The sequence below is a fragment of the Sceloporus occidentalis genome, unplaced genomic scaffold (genome assembly GCF_023333645.1).
Source record: "Sceloporus occidentalis isolate IW3139 unplaced genomic scaffold, rSceOcc1.0.p SCAF_61, whole genome shotgun sequence".
Classification (NCBI taxonomy): domain Eukaryota; kingdom Metazoa; phylum Chordata; class Lepidosauria; order Squamata; family Phrynosomatidae; genus Sceloporus; species Sceloporus occidentalis.
The window spans coordinates 4,076,694-4,096,036 of NW_028317041.1; the positions used below are offsets into that span (position 1 = coordinate 4,076,694).

The following is a 19,343-nucleotide window of genomic DNA, read 5'->3' on the forward strand; positions in this document are numbered from 1 at the left end:
AGTTTACTTATCGATTGACACAGTTATAAAATAAGTGCAGTAAGGAATGAGAATACTTTTGTCTTTAAAGGGCAGTTTTGGTGCTATACTATAGTTGGACGCTTTCTTTGTATTATTACATATGTAGATTTTCAAAGCGCAAATATCCTTGGATATAATAATCTCAGTTTAGCAGATGAAACTGCAGATATTGTATTATGTTTGTTAATAATACAAACATGACTTACAGGAGATTAGGGGTACATTTTGTCTTATCCTTATAGTATCTTTCCAGGAAAAACTCATGCCATCAGTTCAATGTACTGAATCAGATCAAAGGATTATAGATAAGTGGAAAGGCCTTCCAGCGAAAGTGGTAGATATTAATACAATGCATGGATTTAAAACGTGCATGGGTTATGCGTACGGCTATACTGTGAACATTAAACAAACCCAAAGACTAAGTAAGCATGGAGGTCTTATAGCTGGTACAAAGAATGTGCAGATTGGATTGGCTGATTTGTTCTTATTTTTTATTAAATCATTTGTTTCAGTGTCAACTGTGCTATATCCCAACTTTGATATAGGAGTGAACCTCAACATAATAATAATAGTAATAACAGTAATTTAAATTAATAAACGATGTAACGTGATATAGAATGTCTACATAATATTGTATATAAAAAGGAAGCGATGTACATAATGACAAATATCCATACTTAGTGATGAGTCTCATTTACACTTAATGAATACACAATTCATTTCTTTCAGACAGAGAATACTATAACATATTGGTTCACACCATGAGAAGCAACTAGGGATCTGGGAACTATTAAAAGCTAGTTAGTTGCTTGTATTTGCATGGGACAGTTAACTAGCTTTCTCTACACTTCCCAAGCCTGTTGGTTTGCAGTAATTAATCATTTGGATAATGATACACACAAAAATCCCCATTAGGTTGACCATGTACCTACTGTAGCTCTGTTCTCATTGATTCTCTTAATGCACACACTTATGTTTCCTCTCTCTTTACAGATGCCCTGTATGATGTCATTACCATTGGAGCCCCCGCAGCACATTCTCAGGGATTTAAGAATGGTGGTCTCAGAAGACTGCTTAGTAGGTTCGAGACAGAAAAGAGAAAGTGAGTTAATAAATAACATTGAACAGTGAAACCATACTTCCCAGCTGCTTGCGACAGTCTAGGCCCACCTGTTCTTAAGTTCTTACTAGGAAGCTACCTTGGATGCCATTATGCAACCTGTCACTCTAGGTAACTTGAGAACACCAGCTACCCAGGGTGCCGTAACTCAACCTGGACATAAACCTCAAACAAAATAGGAGCTTGAACATTAAAAATGACTAGCTGTTGACCCGCCATAATCTGTGATCTTGTGTCTTGCTGCTTCATCTATGTAGATGTCAGTGGAAATTAAAGACTTTCGCACCAAAAATATATATTTTTGAAGCTACTGTTACCTTTAAATAACTATATGGGTTTCAGAAATTATAGTTTTAGGCCATTTCTTTTTTTCTTTTAGGAATACATTGTAATGATTTAGGATCTCTGTCTGCGTTTATGTTTTAAACAGACAGCAAATCAAGAATCCCAGCACTCATTTCTAATTTCTTCTAAAGTTAGAGAGAAAATCTCTATGTAGGATGCATAGATCTATCGGCCTGAATACAACAATAGAAACTACATTAATCCTTGTGTATAAGACCTTTTCCCAACATGCTAATAATAATTTGCATTTCATGTGTTCCAGTACTGGGTACCAATGTATTTACTATTCACCTGAGAAAACAGCCAAGGCAAAAGAAATTCTTAGTAGCATTCATCATCTACAACCTCTTATAACAAGCCATACAGACCTCCTGCTTAATTCAGCAAGACAGCACTCTGTGGACAGCCTGAAGAGTTCTTTAAAGGCGCTCTCGGAAACGGTAAGATTGAAAGGTGCCAAACAATGGTCTACGGCTAAAAATAGACCCATTCAGAATTCTTATAGGACATTTTAATGGGCATGTTGAACGTGGCTGCATCACAAAACACGTATTGCTTTACTTGGGTAGACTTTAAAATGCCAAGTTAAAAAATACCACACTCATTAACTCATGGATGGAGAATAAAGTTATTTATTTTCATACTTTATTTTCTGTTTTTCAAAGTATTTTTTTCTAGAAAGAGATTTTTGGGGAATACATAGTTACTTCGCATTAGCTCTGCAAATGAGATGGTTTTATTCTGTTCCAAATCTGGAATCAGATTTATCAGATATATCAACAATATAGAAACCTTTAGCCATTGATGATATCTTCTCTAGGTAAATGATAACAGGTTTATTATATGCAGTTAAGCAATTATAATTTTTCTTTGGAGCATGGTCCCTTTCTGATTCATTATCAGCAGCATTTTTGGTTTGAAATAAGAAAAGATTAAGTTGTATTTTAACGTTACAGCTAGTAAAAAAAAAAAGTAAATATTTCAATACCATCATCCAGTGGTGATATTTTATGCCATGTAAATATTGTTTAGCAGACAGTCTTTGTGTAAATCAGTTTGTAGTCTGTCCGCTTAGTCAAGCCGTTGTTTCTGTGCATTGTGATATGAATTTTTGAGAGGTTTATCAAATGTGGTGCTGCATAAAAATGAACATGAATACAAGATTAATAAACACTGCATTTTACATACCTAACGCAAAAGCTAAAATGCAGTTTTCCTTGTATATCACTCTTAGATATAGTTGCTAGTTGTTGGTTATGATGATGTATCAGAGTATTTCTATGTGGTCATGTGAGGATGGAGGAAAGCTAGTTGGTATCGGGAAAGAGGTAAAAGTATGCTATTGTTTAAAACATTAAAATCAACGAGTGTTGATATAGTGAATTTACTATAAAGTCATGACTAAAGCCTATTGTGTCTCCTTGGATAGCCCCTAATTGTGTTTTTTGTTACACTTGATAGTTGCATCAAAATCATGGAAACACTATGTAAGCAAATATTTTTTTATTACTACTCTATAACATCATGCTAATACATTTACTCTCTATTTATTTTCATGCTGAGAGAAGCATAGTGCTGAGAAATGACATCATATCTAAGCTCTACTCAATAATGTAGAGAAAGCAGTTAGTGGTGGCACAGCTGATTGCCCCCGACTAAAGCTCTTTCATGCTTTGCTGCCCTTTTATGATTTTCAGCCCAATGAAAAGTTTCCCTTGTGTACCTTACTTTCTGCACGCTTTAGGTGCAGTCATTTTTATTCATTATTATCATTTTTAGTGATTATTATGTGCCATTTGCTTCCCTAGGTGGATATTATGAGGTGAACGTTATTTTGTGGATGATATTTTTGTGGATGACAAAAATTGCTTTACTCTTTAGCACACACACCGTTTTGTTTTCTGTTGTTTTAATTATTAACGCTATCCACTGTTTAAAATCTTCTATTCTCTCCATGCTATGTTTGACCTGTGTTTAAATTATACCATTCAAATAAAGTGACTTATTTTTACCAGGAATGGAAATAGCATTTCAGGTTAAAATAAGCAGAGTTACTAGAACATATTTGTATAACCTATAAGGATAAGGTAGCCCTTTCATTCATGGTTTTGACATGTCCTTTAGAAGGAAAATTAGGCCAGGCAAGTGTCTTAGCAATGCAGTTGCCCTTAGCGTGTGTTATATTTCCAGCGCATTATTTATTTATATATATTTTTTATTTTGACATTAAGTTGGAATAACTTAAAAAAACAACTACTCCAAAACTTATTCCCTTGGAAACCAGCCAGAAAGGCCCCAGAAGTGGAATACAAGGAGTCTATGTAGAGGTTGCAATTATTTCAAAGCTTGAAACAGTTTGAAATACCGTTTCCTTCCAATGCACAGGAAAGATTGTCAATGTGCAAGAATTAATGTCCAGCGTTAATGTTTACTAAAATGGAGCAAAGACTCATTGGTTAAGGAACAGTCGTTTGCTAAGAGATCATGACCCTCACAATGACTTTTCCAGAGGACAAGCCAATTTTTCTGCGCTTTCCTTGTTTTAGTATGAGCAGAATAGTATTTCTGTAAGAAACGCTGCTTGGTTATGTAAAGTGAGTGTTGCTTTCCCCAAATCCTATATCTTACAATTCTAAATGCTAAATAACAATATATAGTAGTGTTTAACCATTAAAACATGCAATATAAATGTATTAAAAATATGTATAAAGTATGAGAAAATCCCCTTAACTTCCTTTTTCATGAGCTGTCTAATTATTTCTACCCATTAACTTAATATCCCTATTGTAACTTTACTAACTGTTCTTGACTAGGTCAGGTAGCCTTTGTAGGGGTCAGTGAGTAGATGAGATATAACTTCAGCAGCCGAAATTGATTAGATAATGTTGGGCCGGCAACAATCTACTGCTAATATCCAAAATCATGAGATGAACATGGAGTTTCTCCAAAACAATTACACTCCATAAAAATGTACAATCTACTGATAGCTTCAGTACATTTTACATTTACTAATGCTGTGATACATTTACTAAAAGCTGTGATAGCAGAAGCTCTGAAGTGGTCCTTCTGCCCCTTCAGTTTATGGGATGCTTAGTATCACTAATTAGAACTACCGGTAATTTGCTTCGGTGAGTCCATACATCCCACACTTTACTGGTCGCCACCATTAAAATACATGTGCCGTAGAAACAAATTACCATGGTGGTAACTCAACTCCCTAGCTATGGTTTAATCCTTCTTCCTAAAACATTGCTAACCAATCTAGCCATAAATGTGGGCCTACAAAACCAACGTCTTCACTGTATGCTTATTCTGCAGTTATACCAGAACTGCCCTTGATTATGTATGGTTAAATGATATGCATTTGATTATTTTTTTTTCTAGCTGGCGTCATTCAGAGTAACATTTCAGTTCAATCTGAGGAATGACGGTTTATATTATCTCATCTGTGTAGTTAAATTGTTAAATGAAATGTTAATGGGATCTTTTAAAACAGAATTATTTTATATCTGTTTTTGTATTGTAAGTTATGGCCCTTGTCACTGCTTTCAAGAGTATACTAAAATACAATGGTTTAACTTAGTAATGAATGGATTTTTTGAAAATGCGCTGCTTATTGTCTGGTGCTCTGGCAAAAGAAAAGAAAATGTATATACAATATTATGCCTTACACAGGGCAAGGGGAGGCAAGCATTTATACTCAGTGGGTTATTGTATTATGACGCTGATAACATTAGGACTGAGTTAAGGTCAGGGGAGCTGTATGACATCATAGTCTGTTACAGTGACGGAACTACCGGGGTCGCAGGGGTCGTGACTGCGACCGGGCCCTGGAGTTCTGCCAGTCAGGGGGGCCCAAAGGGTGCGGAGCGGTCGTTTTCAGCAACCGCTCAGCGCCCTTCTGTCCCCTCTGCCGCCGCCTGCCTCAGCGCTGCCCCGACTGCAGTGGTGGAAGCATGAGGCGTTTGTCTCGGGTGTCGGCGCTTCACGCTGAGTGTGGGGGAGGCCCTTAAGAGATTCTCGCACAGGCGCCCTGAGGCTTCTAGTTACGCCCCTGGTCTGTTATGAGAGTGGATGTTAAAACAATATTCTAATTTCTCCCCGTCTGTTGCAATCTCCTGGTATAAACTGTCCAGATTTTTAAGCAAAATCCAGGACATTTTCTTAAGAAGTTACATAAGTATTTTAAACATACTTGATAACATTCTGCCTTGGTTTCCTAAGACAGAATGTGGAAATATGGATTCATTTTGTGGGCAAACCGTCAAATCTGATCATGTTCTGCCTACGTTACTAATCTTAAATATGTGATTTTTGTTTTTTAAATTCTCTGACTGCCACGGAGTTGTATTCAATAACACAACTTAATAAATCGCTTGGGTTTATATAATGATATCAGCTGTGGCAGATAAGGAAGCAGGTGAGGGTGGATAGATGTGCGTAACAGGTGAAAAGGAATGGTCAACTGTAGACAGCACACACTCTACACCTATCTTATGAAAACCGTTACGTGATATTACATTCTTTTCTTTCTCCACAGACAGAGTTGTTTGTTCATTCATTTAAGGACCAACTTGTAAGCAATGCTCTTTTGGCTTTATACACAGCCCGGCCAGGCTGTGCTAATAAAAAGCTTACAGACCCTCAAAGTGACACAGGTGGAAGTGATTCAGATGGCCCAGAGTCCGCACAGCCAATAACACGGCAGGATTCCATACCCCACCACTCCGAATACGACGAGGAGGAATGGGTAAGTAGCTCTTGTTCAACTATAAAGGCAGGCATTTGCATAGTTGTGTAACTCTAGTTTAAGTATTACAATTGTTGTTACCAGGCTATGGTGCAGATCACCAAAAGCTTTGATTTTATGATAGTCGCAGACTGATTTTTTGTTTTGTTTCGTATTAATGGCATATTAGTTAATAATTCATTAATGGTAAATAAGTATTATATCACAAGCAGGACATATATAGATCTTTTTATATGACATGGGCACAATTTATTGTGGTAAAGATAAATGTAAACATAGATTCAGATGGAGTTACCAAAAAAAAACAAAAAAAAACACCCATCTCTAAGTACAGTCTCTCTCCCAGGAGAGGTCAGATGGTTTAAAAATGAACAAATCTCTGAAAAAAAGACTGCCTTGGCAGTTTGTACTATTTTTTGGTCCAAAGTCTGTTAAGTGAACACAATAGACAATGCAGTATTTCTTCTAACTCTTGCCCTTAATTATTTTAAAATAATGAATAAAGAACAATAGTAATTCCCTTGCATATTACATTACTGCTGATCTTTGGCCAAACTTAATTTGCCTGCGTAAAGGACTGTGAATTTAACAATTTTCTATCCTTTTTTTTAAATATATTTTCATAACAGTATTTCAATATTTCTCTTAATATAAAAAAATAGGCATATGATAGATTTGTTGTTATATGATGTTAAAGCAAAAGTTACATCACTATATCCACTTGGGAAATTAAAATACAAACCTATGTAGTGTAGGAATAGTAAGTAAACAGAAGGTAACGCTTAAAATCTATAATGCAGAAGGGTCACCTAGGCTAACTTCAGTGTTGAAAAACTAATGTTCTGCTGTAAGGGAGTTTACTGTGTGTATGTATGTATATATGTATGTATGTGTGTATATATCAATATATATATATATATATATATATATATATATATATATATATATATATATATATATATACGCACACACATGCAATTGCAGCAGCTTAAGGGAAGCTATTCTGATATTATTCTGAACATAGTATGAAAACCAGGTGCATAATGAAGTACAATAAACGTAGTCATACGTAAATAAAAATGCTTCTTTATTTAGAATAATTTTGCTAGTAAAGCAGTCAATTTTCAAGCTGCAAGCTGCTGCTTCTTAGTGGCCTGTACTGCCTGTTTATAGTTTTTACTTTACAATTATACAGACACATACACATTTTAATTTATAGTGCGCCAGAAACTTCCCTGTTCTTACAATGACAACAATCAAATTTACAACAACATTAACAGACATCAAGGCATGCCGGTATATAAAGGAGGTGCCCTTTCCTTGTGAACTTACAGTCTAATGCGCCCTAAATTTACAGAGGGAGTCTTAACTATGAATTAACCAAACTTGTTTTGACTCAAAATGCATTTTGCGGTTTTTTTAAGTACCGTAATTGTTTTTGTCCTGTCCTTCCACAAATTGAGTATAGTGTCAAACAAAAAAGAAGAGTGGGGAAAGTAAGAACACATAGCTATTTATTTTCTGGATTTACAAGATTTTTTTGTTGAGTTTGCACAGCTTTTTTTTAATCAACTGCAAAATAAGGGGGATATGTGATAGAGTGAACTTGACATCTTCAACCTCAATTAGGATGCATATCATTTGTCAATATTTTCGTAAAATCCCTGCTCATTTCCTAGATAGTCGAGGCAATCTTAACACTCTATTGATTGAAAGCGAAAAGCTGGAAGAAGGAGTTCTCCCCTACAAACATTCCTCTGTTCCACCATTTCATTTATTCTTTGACAGCTAACAGGCATATTTACAAAGTAAAATAAATTGTGAGCTTCAGAGATAACCGCTTAACTCGTGCATAATTGCAGAAAATAATAATACCTCAGAGGAACATTGTTTTAAAGACCAGCGTGAATGTGGGTAGACTAATTTCGGCTGTGGTAATTGAAGTTGGCACGATTCATTAACGTTCCTGATGTGGAGGTAAATCACACAGGGATATCTACCATACTGGGTTTTATTTTTATTTTGTTAATAAAGCATATGCCTTGTATTTATTTCACATATCTTATTTTCCAGAGAGGAAGTCATAGTTAATTGACAGTTTTAGTTACACCATGCCATTTGTAGGGTGATTTATTAGGTATTCCATCCCCGTGTTGGTTTTTATATTGCATATTGCTTTTAGAAGGTGTATCTATCATACACAAAATATGTGGTTTTAGTTGGGTATAGAGCGGCAAAAAAGTGCTTTCCTCATTAAACTTGTTTTTTTTGTTTGTTTAATACAATGTCTTGCATAGCAGCCACCGTGAGAATGAGTGATGGTAACTAAACCCTTAAAGACAAACTTTGGTTGACTGTTACAAATTGATCTGAATAAAGAGAAAAGCTCATCGTTGTCATGATTTCCTTAATACTCAATAGACTTTTGAGTCACAGTGGCAAATACATGGCTGTAAAACGCCAAAGAAATTAGGAAAACAAAGGATTGTCCCTGTTCGAGCACCAAATGAGCTTGCCTTCAAGAACCGAGTTACAGGGAACACAAAGCATTACCAGCAACAGAATTATATATTCCTTTCCAGATGACCAACTATATATCATCTTAGAATCTCTATCTCTTTAACCGTATTACATGTGACCATAGGTCATGTCACAGCAATGTTGTTTTTAGTTGTTGACTCGTCTGTCAATGTGTTCTTTGAAACAAGTACAGTAGAGATACAGATTGGGTTGCCTAAGGGTCAATTCATTAAACAGAATGTGAACTGAAACATACCATATCACAAGCCTAATTATGCATAATGCAGGGTTTAACTCCAGCAAGTTTGTCCTGTTAGAATGGCTAAGCTGACCATATCTAATGCATAGTCATATACTATGGGAGATTTTGGAGGTTTGCCTATGAATGGGGTTTGCCAATCTGCGGCCTCTGACAGCTGATTTCCTTTTTATTTCTGGCCCCGCTAATAATAGTGTCGTTGACTTTAATCAATATTTTCAACTTTCCTTTAAACTAAGGTAAGTTTTACAGTTTAACAATTCAAGCAAGTGGGTTTTAACAAAAAGAATAAACAAGGCAAATAAAGAAAGATATATGGATGAGATCATGTTATAACCTAGCTGTACATACACATGCAGTGTATATATATATATATATATATATATATATATATAGTTAACCCTTTTCACCCCTATGTCCCTCCTTGCTTCACAAAATACTATTTTTTTATGTATTTGTCGTAGAATGCCAGTGAACTTGTATGCAGCGTATCCACCGCCAAATTTGTTACTTTCTCGTCCTTTTATAGCAAATGACTACCCTGTAATAAAAAAAACAGTACAACAAACCAGCCATTGTGACTGACCCACTTGCGCTTCATTAAGCAGGGATATCTTAGACCTGACCTGCTAGGGATCCCTGAGGACTGTCTGTCGGGAGGCAACGCTTTAAATCATATGATACAAAAACCTAGAAATCAATTGTGTTCCAGAATTTAATGAGCTTCAGTCCCAAATGTCTGTGTGCTTCAGTTATTACAAGTCATAAACTAGGGGACTTGCTTTATTTTTGTTATCCCATCTGCTTATTTTTTTCATCATAACCTTACCTATTTCTTTTTGTATATGATTAGAAAGTAGGTTATCGAGGAAGTAGCTCGCACAGGATTTTCTTTTAATTCCAAGCAAGTGATTTGATTAAATCACCTTAGTACAGACCTGGGCAAAGCACGGCCCGCGGGCCACATCCGGCCCGCTGAATAGCTCGGACCGGCCCGCAAGGAGTGTCCTGGTGACTCACCAATGAGTCCGGTGTCCCCCCCCCGCCCCGGTCACTTACCTTAAACTCCTGTGTTGGAAGCGTTTGTCTCGGGTGCCGGCGCTTTACGCTGGGCGCCGGCATATGACGTCAGACGCCGGCGATCAGCAGTGAAGCGCCGGCACCCGAGACAAACGCCTCACGCTTCCAACACAGGAGTTTAAGGTAAGTGACCGGGGCGGGGGGGGAGATCCTGAGAAGGGGGGGTTAGGGAGTTAGAGGGGAGATACTGAGAAGGGGGGGTTAGGGAGTTAGAGGGGAGATACTGAGAAGGGGGGTTAGGGAGGGAGGTCTTACTGTGTGTGTGTGTCTTACTGTGTTTGTGTGTGTGTGTCTTACTGTGTGTGTGTATCTTACTGTGTCTGTGTGTGTCTTACTGTGTCTGTGTGTGTCTTACTGTGTCTGTGTGTGTCTTACTGTGTCTGTGTGTGTCTCACTGTGTCTGTGTGTGTCTTACTGTGTCTGTGTGTGTCTTACTGTGTCTGTGTGTGTCTCACTGTGTCTGTGTGTGTCTTACTGTGTCTGTGTGTCTTACTGTGTCTGTGTGTGTCTCACTGTGTCTGTGTGTGTCTTACTGTGTCTGTGTGTGTCTTACTGTGTCTGTGTGTGTCTCACTGTGTCTGTGTGTATCTTACTGTGTCTGTGTGTGTCTCACTGTGTCTGTGTGTGTCTTACTGTGTCTGTGTGTGTCTTACTGTGTCTGTGTGTGTCTCACTGTGTCTGTGTGTGTCTTACTGTGTCTGTGTGTGTCTTACTGTGTCTGTGTGTGTCTTACTGCGTGTGTCTTACTGTGTTCATAGCTTATTCAGTTATTGTAATAAATATTTTAGCCCATTTTTTAGCTCAAAATATTTTTTCCTTTTTTTTCTCCTCTAAAATCTAGGTGCGTCTTATCAGCAGGTGCGTCTTATAGAGCGAAAAATACGGTATGCACTCCGAAGCCTTGTTCATTTTGTTCACTTCTGTGCTGTGCTAATAGTTATTCAGGCCTTACTTATTCAAGCACCTCTACCAATGACGTAGGCTTGAATAACTTTATTAAACAGCACATAAGTTAACAAAATGGACAAGGCTTCGGAGTTTGTAGTTTGTAGAGGTCTGGCCCTCTAAAACCATTCCAATTTCTCATGTGGCCCCATGGGAAAATTAATTGCCCACCCCTGCCTTAGTACAATATTAAAGGAACACCCCCGAACCCTATTTCCTATATGTTAAATAACATATTAAAGTCAATTTTGCATGGGTTCCAGGGAATTTTACTGCATATAAATCGGCGCAGGTATTGGAATTAGAAAATGAGACTTCTGTGTCATTACACTCCTCCCCAGCTGCCTCTACTAAAAGCAAGGGGCATACCTCAGTATACTTCTTGCACATGCTCAGGAGAACTCCCATTCTAGTCAAGGGGAGCTAAACGCCAATTAAAACCAATAGTTGTAGCAGCAGCCAATCACATGTATGCTGTCTGAACACCAATGTTCTGCTAACATACATGTGATTGGCTGCCGGTTTGATGACTTCAAAGGAAGTGCTACTGAGCATGTGCAAGAAGTGTACCTACTAATGCTGCCTGGTTCCTGAAGCATTCAGGGAGGAGGAAAATGATATGACTAAGGAATGCATACACCAATTTGCAGGCAGGAAAATGCTTTGCAGTTTGTTCCACAGTTGATGCACTCATTAAAAATAAAAATTCAATTTGGTAACTAGACTGATCGTTTAAGAATTATTTAGGTGGAATGCAGAGGGATCCATATGATCCTAAATGGATAGTAGTAATAGGTTTCTCTTTAAATGAACACATGAAGGACGGATGCTGATTTATCTACCGTACTTGTGTGCATATGAGCTTTATTTCCAGTTAAAAAAGGGAACACACTGGGGTATCAATAGCATCATCAATAGCCTTACACATTTCCATCTGACTTTGCATGTATTTGCAGACATGCCTGTGGTTTAGTAGCCCTTCCTTGCAGAAAAGTAAATTGGCTGATGTGTCCTTTTCTCCCCTGTTTTATGGGTGTTTATGCTGTTAGACTAGTTATATGGTTGGTGAAGCAAAGTTCTGCGTCTATGTACTTAGTCTGATAGATAAATTGATGGGGAAGATTGATTTCTTAAACTTTACACTAGTAACTTGATGATGAGAAAGTTTGTCTTTGTTTGTTCAGAGTGTTTTGTATATGTTGTGATACTTATGTTCTTTTCAGGATAGGGTGTGGGCCAATGTAGGAAAGAGTTTACATTGTATTATTGCCATGACGGACAGGCTACTTGAACAAAGCAACAGCACAAATGAAAACAGACTGGATGGCTCAGCTGCAGACCTCATCACGTCACACATAAATGGTAAGCTGAAAAATAACAAATCGTCCTGATCCTGCAGAAGAGCAAAGAGTAAGCCATAGAGCAATTGTTCCTGTGTCTGATGGAATATGCTTAGCACGATATCTCTCTAACGATGTTTCTTTATATAAGAACATATTTCAAAGATGGACAGTGCTTTCCTTTCAATAAGAAGCTTTGTTTAATAAATATCTCGCTGTAGCTGCACTAGCTTTGAGTTTAACATTATTTCATTTTGTCTGCAACAAAAAACTACGGTATGAGCAGTACTTACTAGCAGTGTGTTTACAGAGTAGATATACAGATGCCAATGTTTGTTGGTAGACTTTTTTCCATTGATTTACCTGCCGGGATTCTTAAGATATAATGCCGAAAAACCTGTTTACACTACCAAAATATATGTATAAATACTTTGTAGACACGGCACAAGCAGAATAGGTACATGGCAAATCTGGGAATGGTTGTGGTTGCCATCAGACTTCTCTTCTTTAGCCCAAGGCCACGGGAACTTAAAGGGTTAAGCATATCTGGACAAATCCCAGGAGCCGTGCCTCCTGTTCTCTTGTGCTATCTTATTTCAATGGATTTATGCCATCATGTCTCTTAACAAAAACAAGTTGGCTCCCAGAATTATCTGACTGGCTTCTAGATTCTACATAGAGATGTCCAGCCCAGGGTTAAGGTTTGGATGAATAATTTCAAACATATTTTTCAACAGTAGAGTTGCCATGCTTCATGGTTAGATATAGCTTGTCTTCTTTTTTTTTTTCTTATCATTGTTTTTGTTGTAGACACTAACACTGTAATTAAGGGGTTTTTTTCTCATTGTTGTTTTTGGAGAAACATTTTAATAGGAGCAGCCATTAGTTTCCTATCATGCCTTGTTTAACATTTTCACTGCTAATAAGATCAGCTACTTCTTAGAATCTGAAGCAAACCAACAATCCAGGAGCTCCATTAAATCCATCGTGAGATCACACTATAACAATTAACGTTTGTCCTATCAGAAAAAATAACCTGTACCACAGCTACATACACAGGCCGGCCCAAGACAAAATGCCACCTGGGGCGAAGTTTAAAATGCTAACCCCCCACCCCCATTATCTACCCTTCCTCTCCCTCCCTGCCGTCCCCACATTATCTACCCTCCCCCCCCCTGTACTTACCTTTCAGCAGTCCTGCAGCGAGTCTCCCTGCTTGGTCTCGGCGCCGGCTTGTAATGTTGAGCACCGGAAATGACGTCACCGAGACCGAGCTAGAGGGCTCGCAGAGGAGAGAGACGGGCGCCGAGCGGGTACCGACAACTTGGTAAGCGAGAACCACTCGGTGCCCTCTCTCCTCGGCTTTAAAAAAAAAAAAAAAAAAAGGGCCTGGAGCTGTTGCCCCACTCGGCTCCATTGTCGGACCGGCCTTGTACATACATGACAGCCATAGGATTTAACCATTGGATAGTCACTGCTCCCCAAGGTGAGCATTTAAGATGACTCCTGGACATGAGCATCTGTACCATCACCTCTTAAAGTTATTCCAATTTCTGTTAAATCACATATGTATAACAGAAAAGTGTAGATAAACAGTCAGTTACAGTGAATTTGTTCAAAATAGAAAAGATATATTTTAATTTGAAGGTACCGCAAAACAAGCTGATATTCATGCATACAACAGCCACCCAACACAAACTTTGGGAGGAAATAAATTCTATGAAGCGCAAAATCAGAACAGTAAATCAAGATTCAGGATTTTATGAAGCTTCCATAATGCTGTTTTTGTCAAGTACTTGATTTGCCCTGCCAATCCTGTTTCTTAATATTGAGATCAAGTGGATTAGCAGTGTAGAGCATCATCGATTTTGTGTTAAACAGTAGTTTACCTGTTAAATTACCAGCCACTCAAGGAACCTGCTAAGATGAGAGTAGAACTATAAAAATACCTGGTATTTGGTGAAAAAGGGCTTAAATTAGATCATCCCTCGTATAGTTTGTCATTTGTATTTAATGGAAGGTGTTCTGCCATTACTATGCCGAGCTGCTATAAAGAGTGGTTATGCATGAAGATCACTGTTGCAATTGTAAGAACGGTGTCAAGAGGACCTCAGTATAGGTTGCCTTTGTGATTATATATATATATATATATATATATATATATATATATATATATAAATATATCAAAGTGATTCATCTTCATAGTTCCCTGGTGACACTGAGTAAATTATATGCGGTGGAGTGTGGAAGACCAACAAGTGTTTATAGCCAAGGACATGAGGGATAAATAAATCCGTAGGTAGATGACGTTTTTACAGAATAGGTTCTTATCTTATTTTGTGTTTTGGTTGCTCCATGAAAGCATCTAACACTTCATCTGTGAATATCATTAGATATTTTGTGTTTAATCAAAAGTATCTTTTGAATTATTCATAGAATACAGGATACTCTCCTGTCACCTTAAGTTACAAAAACTGGCTATGTGTTTCAACACACCATACGGCAGTCACATAAATGAAATGGTTTACGGGTTTACATGACGGGCCCGCCGCAGCTCTCCATTGGGTCCCCTCAGCAGCTGCCATAGTACACTGGTGGTCTGTGCTTCTTCTGCCACGACCTTTCCCGCTGCATTTGGAGACCACCATGACGTCATATTCCAGTGCCCAGCAGCAGGTGGCACACAGACCACTCAGTGGAAGATTCTGGGCCAGTAGCTGTACCTCCACTTAGATACGGCTCAGCTGGGTGCACCTTTAGATTTAAAGATGGTCCTGCATACGACTGACCTAGGCTTCTTAATTTGCTGATTTAGCAGTTGTGTTAGCCTTCGGCTTAGATGAATGTCCAAAATGTTCATGGCAAACAGGTGGCTGAAAACGTTATTATTATAACCATCGCTGAAAACGCCGTACGTTTAAGCCAGTTTCTATGTTATATTGAATCCCAAGTTTATCGGCAGGTCTGCTTTTAAATCCTTGAAGTTTTCTTATACTTCTGTATCGCAAACACGGTACTATGACACATCAGAAATTATTCACACTCCAGACCGAGGACTCCAGTCTTCTAAAGATGACTTTAATGCTTTCCTCAATACATATTTTAACATGTACCAGGGCTCACGGGTTTTAGGCATTTAATTGCAACCTCTGGGATTTCATTATATCATTTAGACCAGATGGGAATTTGTTGGCAAGCCGACATAAGCATCCCCCCCCCCCCCCCACTGTCAGGGTCCTTAGAGGACTATGTGGATGTTTTCACATCTAGCAATTTTTATCTTAACATACCCACAACACAGTAGAATAATCCCATTAAAAATTACATCTAAATTGTGCAAATGATATTGATTGATGATGTCACATGCTGTGAGACACATCTTATATTTCCAATGGATACTTGGACGTAAAATATTTGGGTATGAATGTGTTTTATTTAAAAAATGATTTATATAGTTCCAAAATGTGTATTTTATACATTTACACTTTATACTACCATACTACAGTACTGTACATACAAGATACGTAGGCTGGAAACCTCAGAAGTTTAATCTTCAGATGGCAGCATTAAATCCAAAAAAGGAAACCTCTGAGGACTTGAAAGCTTATACAACTTTACATTTTTTTAATGTTCGCCCCAAAAAAGTAGTTTAAATCTTTGTCAGAGTAAATCCCCAAATAGTGCATATTGCCTATACATACATCGCCCATTTTATACCTGTGACCCCCAAAGAATAATTAATATTATTATAACCGGTATTATTGTTCATGGCAGCCCCCAGAATATAAATCAAGCCCTTCTTATGTATCAATGTAGTTTGTGGATCCACGAGACGTAAACACTTGTACTTCCCAATACTTATTCCTCATTGTTTGTCTTTTGCGCAGCTGACAGACAAAGCTATTTTGGAAGCTCGGTGCTAATTTTAAGCTTGTCTGCATAGTAATTACGATAATTGTAATAGTATGATCTTTTTTAAGAGCAAAGCTGGTCTGCCTGACACCTGTTCCTAAAAACACACACACTTTAGGGAACAGCTGGTGTTTTATAAGCCTGTCACTACTCGGTATTAAGAGTGACTGACAGCCGGCGACTAGCTGCAATGCTTAATAAATTCAAAAACCCGCGTCTGTTTTATGAGCGCACGTTTGCATAATATTTTCATGTATTCAGTGTTTTCTCAGCATGCCAGCAGATACTCCTTTTAATAATGTTCTTTTTTCACTTTCTTTTGATCGTCGTATTTCCCCCCCCCCATGCAGAAGACTGGCACGAACAACTTTATCCTCTGGTAATCACGCTGAAAGAGTGCGTGGAAGAAGTGGTGGACAGGGCGCAGAAGTCAATGACGTTTGTCGTATTCCAAGAGTTGGCGTGCGGCTTGCCGCTGTGCTTACAGCTCACCTTTAGAAGGGACATGGTTTTCAGCCAAGCAGTAAGTGTCCATCGTGAATGAAACAAAGTCATTGCTTAGAGAAAGCGAGTGGATTGATAAACCTTCATATTAGCAGCAGCACCGCCTGCTTTATAATGTGTGGCATCCATCGTTTAATTATAAGACAATGTTAGGTTGTTTTTTTTGACCCCCTAAGAATTAGGACATTATGTTCAATATAGCCACGTACTAATAGATCTGTCAGGACTTGGTTCCCAGGACTTACTTGAAAATGAGGGAAATCTCAATGTATTTTCCCTATAAAACAATGTCTAAAAAAAATTCTTGTAATAAAAAAATAACAATAAAGGCTAAATTAAGTTTTTCCTAGACGTGATGAAATACTGAAAATCGCACAGTAATTTTCAACCAGGAAAACTTAAATCTCTCAGCCATTCAACAAGCAATACAGGTATTCACTAAAGTTTGCCACAATAAACCCATAATATTGATTGGGAGTTCTCATACTGGCTAGTATAATACGATTTTCATGTTAACACGAGGGAAACTCTGGTTTGGATTTTCCCCCAGGAAGAGGTCCTTCAATGAAGGTATAGTTAGTAGAAAGTAAATTCAAGGTTTTTTTTAAGTGTGTATGGCAGTAACCCAATGGGAAGCATAGATAGGGAATGAACACTTTGAACAATTAGTTTGCTATGTTTGCTCTTATTACAGATCGAGTTCTAATGACCCAGTAGATTTATTTAGCCTTAAGACCATACAAACCCTAGATGGTTGGTTTCAGCTCTCTAGTTGGACACCAAAAATATAAAGAAATGTATATGATGGAAAAATATGCTTTTTAAAAATACCAGCCTACCGCGTAGGGCTCCCGCCAACACCGCTTTTGTAAATGCTTCAATTGCAGGCATCCAGGCACAAAAAAAGGAATCCCAGGTGTGCAGGACTCTGTGAATTGGCCAGGCACTAGGCGACCTGCAAAGCTTTTTTCTAGAAAGTAGCCATCAATCATGATTCACCATAGTATCTAAGAATGATTATGCAATCTGAAATATAGTACCGTGTTCTGTTCTGTTGTGCAAAATAATTATACCAGTTTTTTCTAATCATGTTTTTTTATTTAAAGCTTTCTGGACTAGTTTGTGGGTTTCTAATCAAGATACATTCAAGTTTACACAATCACAGCTTTCTACAGCAGCTGCACACTGTAGGATTACTTGTGCAATACGAAGGTCTTCTGAGCACATACAGTAAGTGTTGTAACTTCTGCGTTAGGCTCACCCATCATCTCTTTTACTGATGGGGGCTAAGTGTTACGGTGTCATTCTCATCTACAAGGGTCAGCTTAAACGACGAAGCTGGTGACAGCTACTTATTACAACCCTTCCTGAGTTTATGGCTAGAGAAATATGCACCGCCTGTAGCTGGCGTAATACTTTACTAGTGCTGTTCCACCATCTTTGCTGAACTAGTTCTCGAATTATAAAGACCTTAGATTTTCTTAAGGAATGTTTAATTGTCATGTGACACAAAAAAGCTAGATAGATTGATAGAGTGAAAGTTGTTGTCAAAGAAGACTTCCAAGAAGTTTCTGTATTGATCTTTAACTACTAAACCACCCTTAACGATAACTAAATTGTCCGGCTTTATTTTCTTAAGACTTCCACTGGGTTTATCCACTAATGCAGGAGTACACATTCTTTTTCCCCTCTCAAATAGAGGCATGACCATTTCTTCTAGGGTAGATGATGGACAAAAGGCAAGTCCACTTTCCCCACCATCAAAACTTTGAGTCTTTGGGGACTTCATGTGGCATTCATTGGTGCATTCATTATCACGTGTGTCAACATGGAATAAACATATAGTAAACTGAAAAAATCTGTGAAAAAAATAATGGACATATGTACAAGTACCGTATATACGTAGTGCAATTGTGAGAATGAAACATTAACGTTACTGGCCCCTGTGGTGTTATAAAAAAGAATCCAGATTTTGGTAAAGGTACAGTTGTGATAAAGTTAAATTCTCTGAAGTATGCGTGTCATTGAGTCAAGTTTTATAAACACCTGCTTTAGAGGAAAGCTGCATGGATAAGATGAAAAGGGTGAGCTGACATTTCTTATAAATACATACAGAGGTTATTAGCATTAGTTATGAACAAATCTATAGCTTTTGACTCTGAGCCCAACTTAATTAACCATGCAAAATGACAATTCTTCCCTGTTGGTTTTGGTAATCAGTAAGTGATAATCTCTTAACTGCTCACAACATACTGAGTCATTTCTTTCCTGGAATAATTATTATGGCTCTCTTGCTTCACAACCAATGCACAGCCACTTAAAGAACAAGGATGCATAATTTGTTAGATTCTCATACCTGCGTAAAGCTATTGCAGCTGTGATTTACCCACTCAACCAGCAGCTATGAAAAATCACTCATCAACATCAGAAGCCTGAAGAGAGCTGTAAATCAGTCATCTGAAGTGTCCAACCAGCTCAGTGTTCTGCTCTACCCCATCTTGGCATGCAGAGCATATTAAATGATGAATGCAGACAGGCAGGCAGCCT

At 37.9% G+C, this 19,343-nt stretch overlaps 1 protein-coding gene across 6 annotated transcripts in view; it reads left to right on the forward strand.

Annotated features, from left to right (window-relative positions):
- Window positions 1–19,343, forward strand: part of LOC149287424 (inositol polyphosphate 4-phosphatase type II-like) — a 164,349-nt gene that overhangs the window by 120,562 nt on the left and 24,444 nt on the right. For 4 of the 6 annotated variants that reach the window (XM_089492952.1, XM_089492950.1, XM_089492953.1 and 1 more), the window contains 6 exons: window positions 1,015–1,123; window positions 1,749–1,926; window positions 6,027–6,236; window positions 12,264–12,402; window positions 16,643–16,815; window positions 17,903–18,026. In XM_089492952.1, coding sequence (XP_089349078.1) covers window positions 1,015–1,123; window positions 1,749–1,926; window positions 6,027–6,236; window positions 12,264–12,402; window positions 16,643–16,815; window positions 17,903–18,026 — 933 coding nt within the window. The remainder of the gene's footprint in view (window positions 1–1,014; window positions 1,124–1,748; window positions 1,927–6,026; window positions 6,237–12,263; window positions 12,403–16,642; window positions 16,816–17,902; window positions 18,027–19,343) is intronic. The other 2 variants (XM_089492954.1, XM_089492955.1) reach the window with 2 other exon arrangements.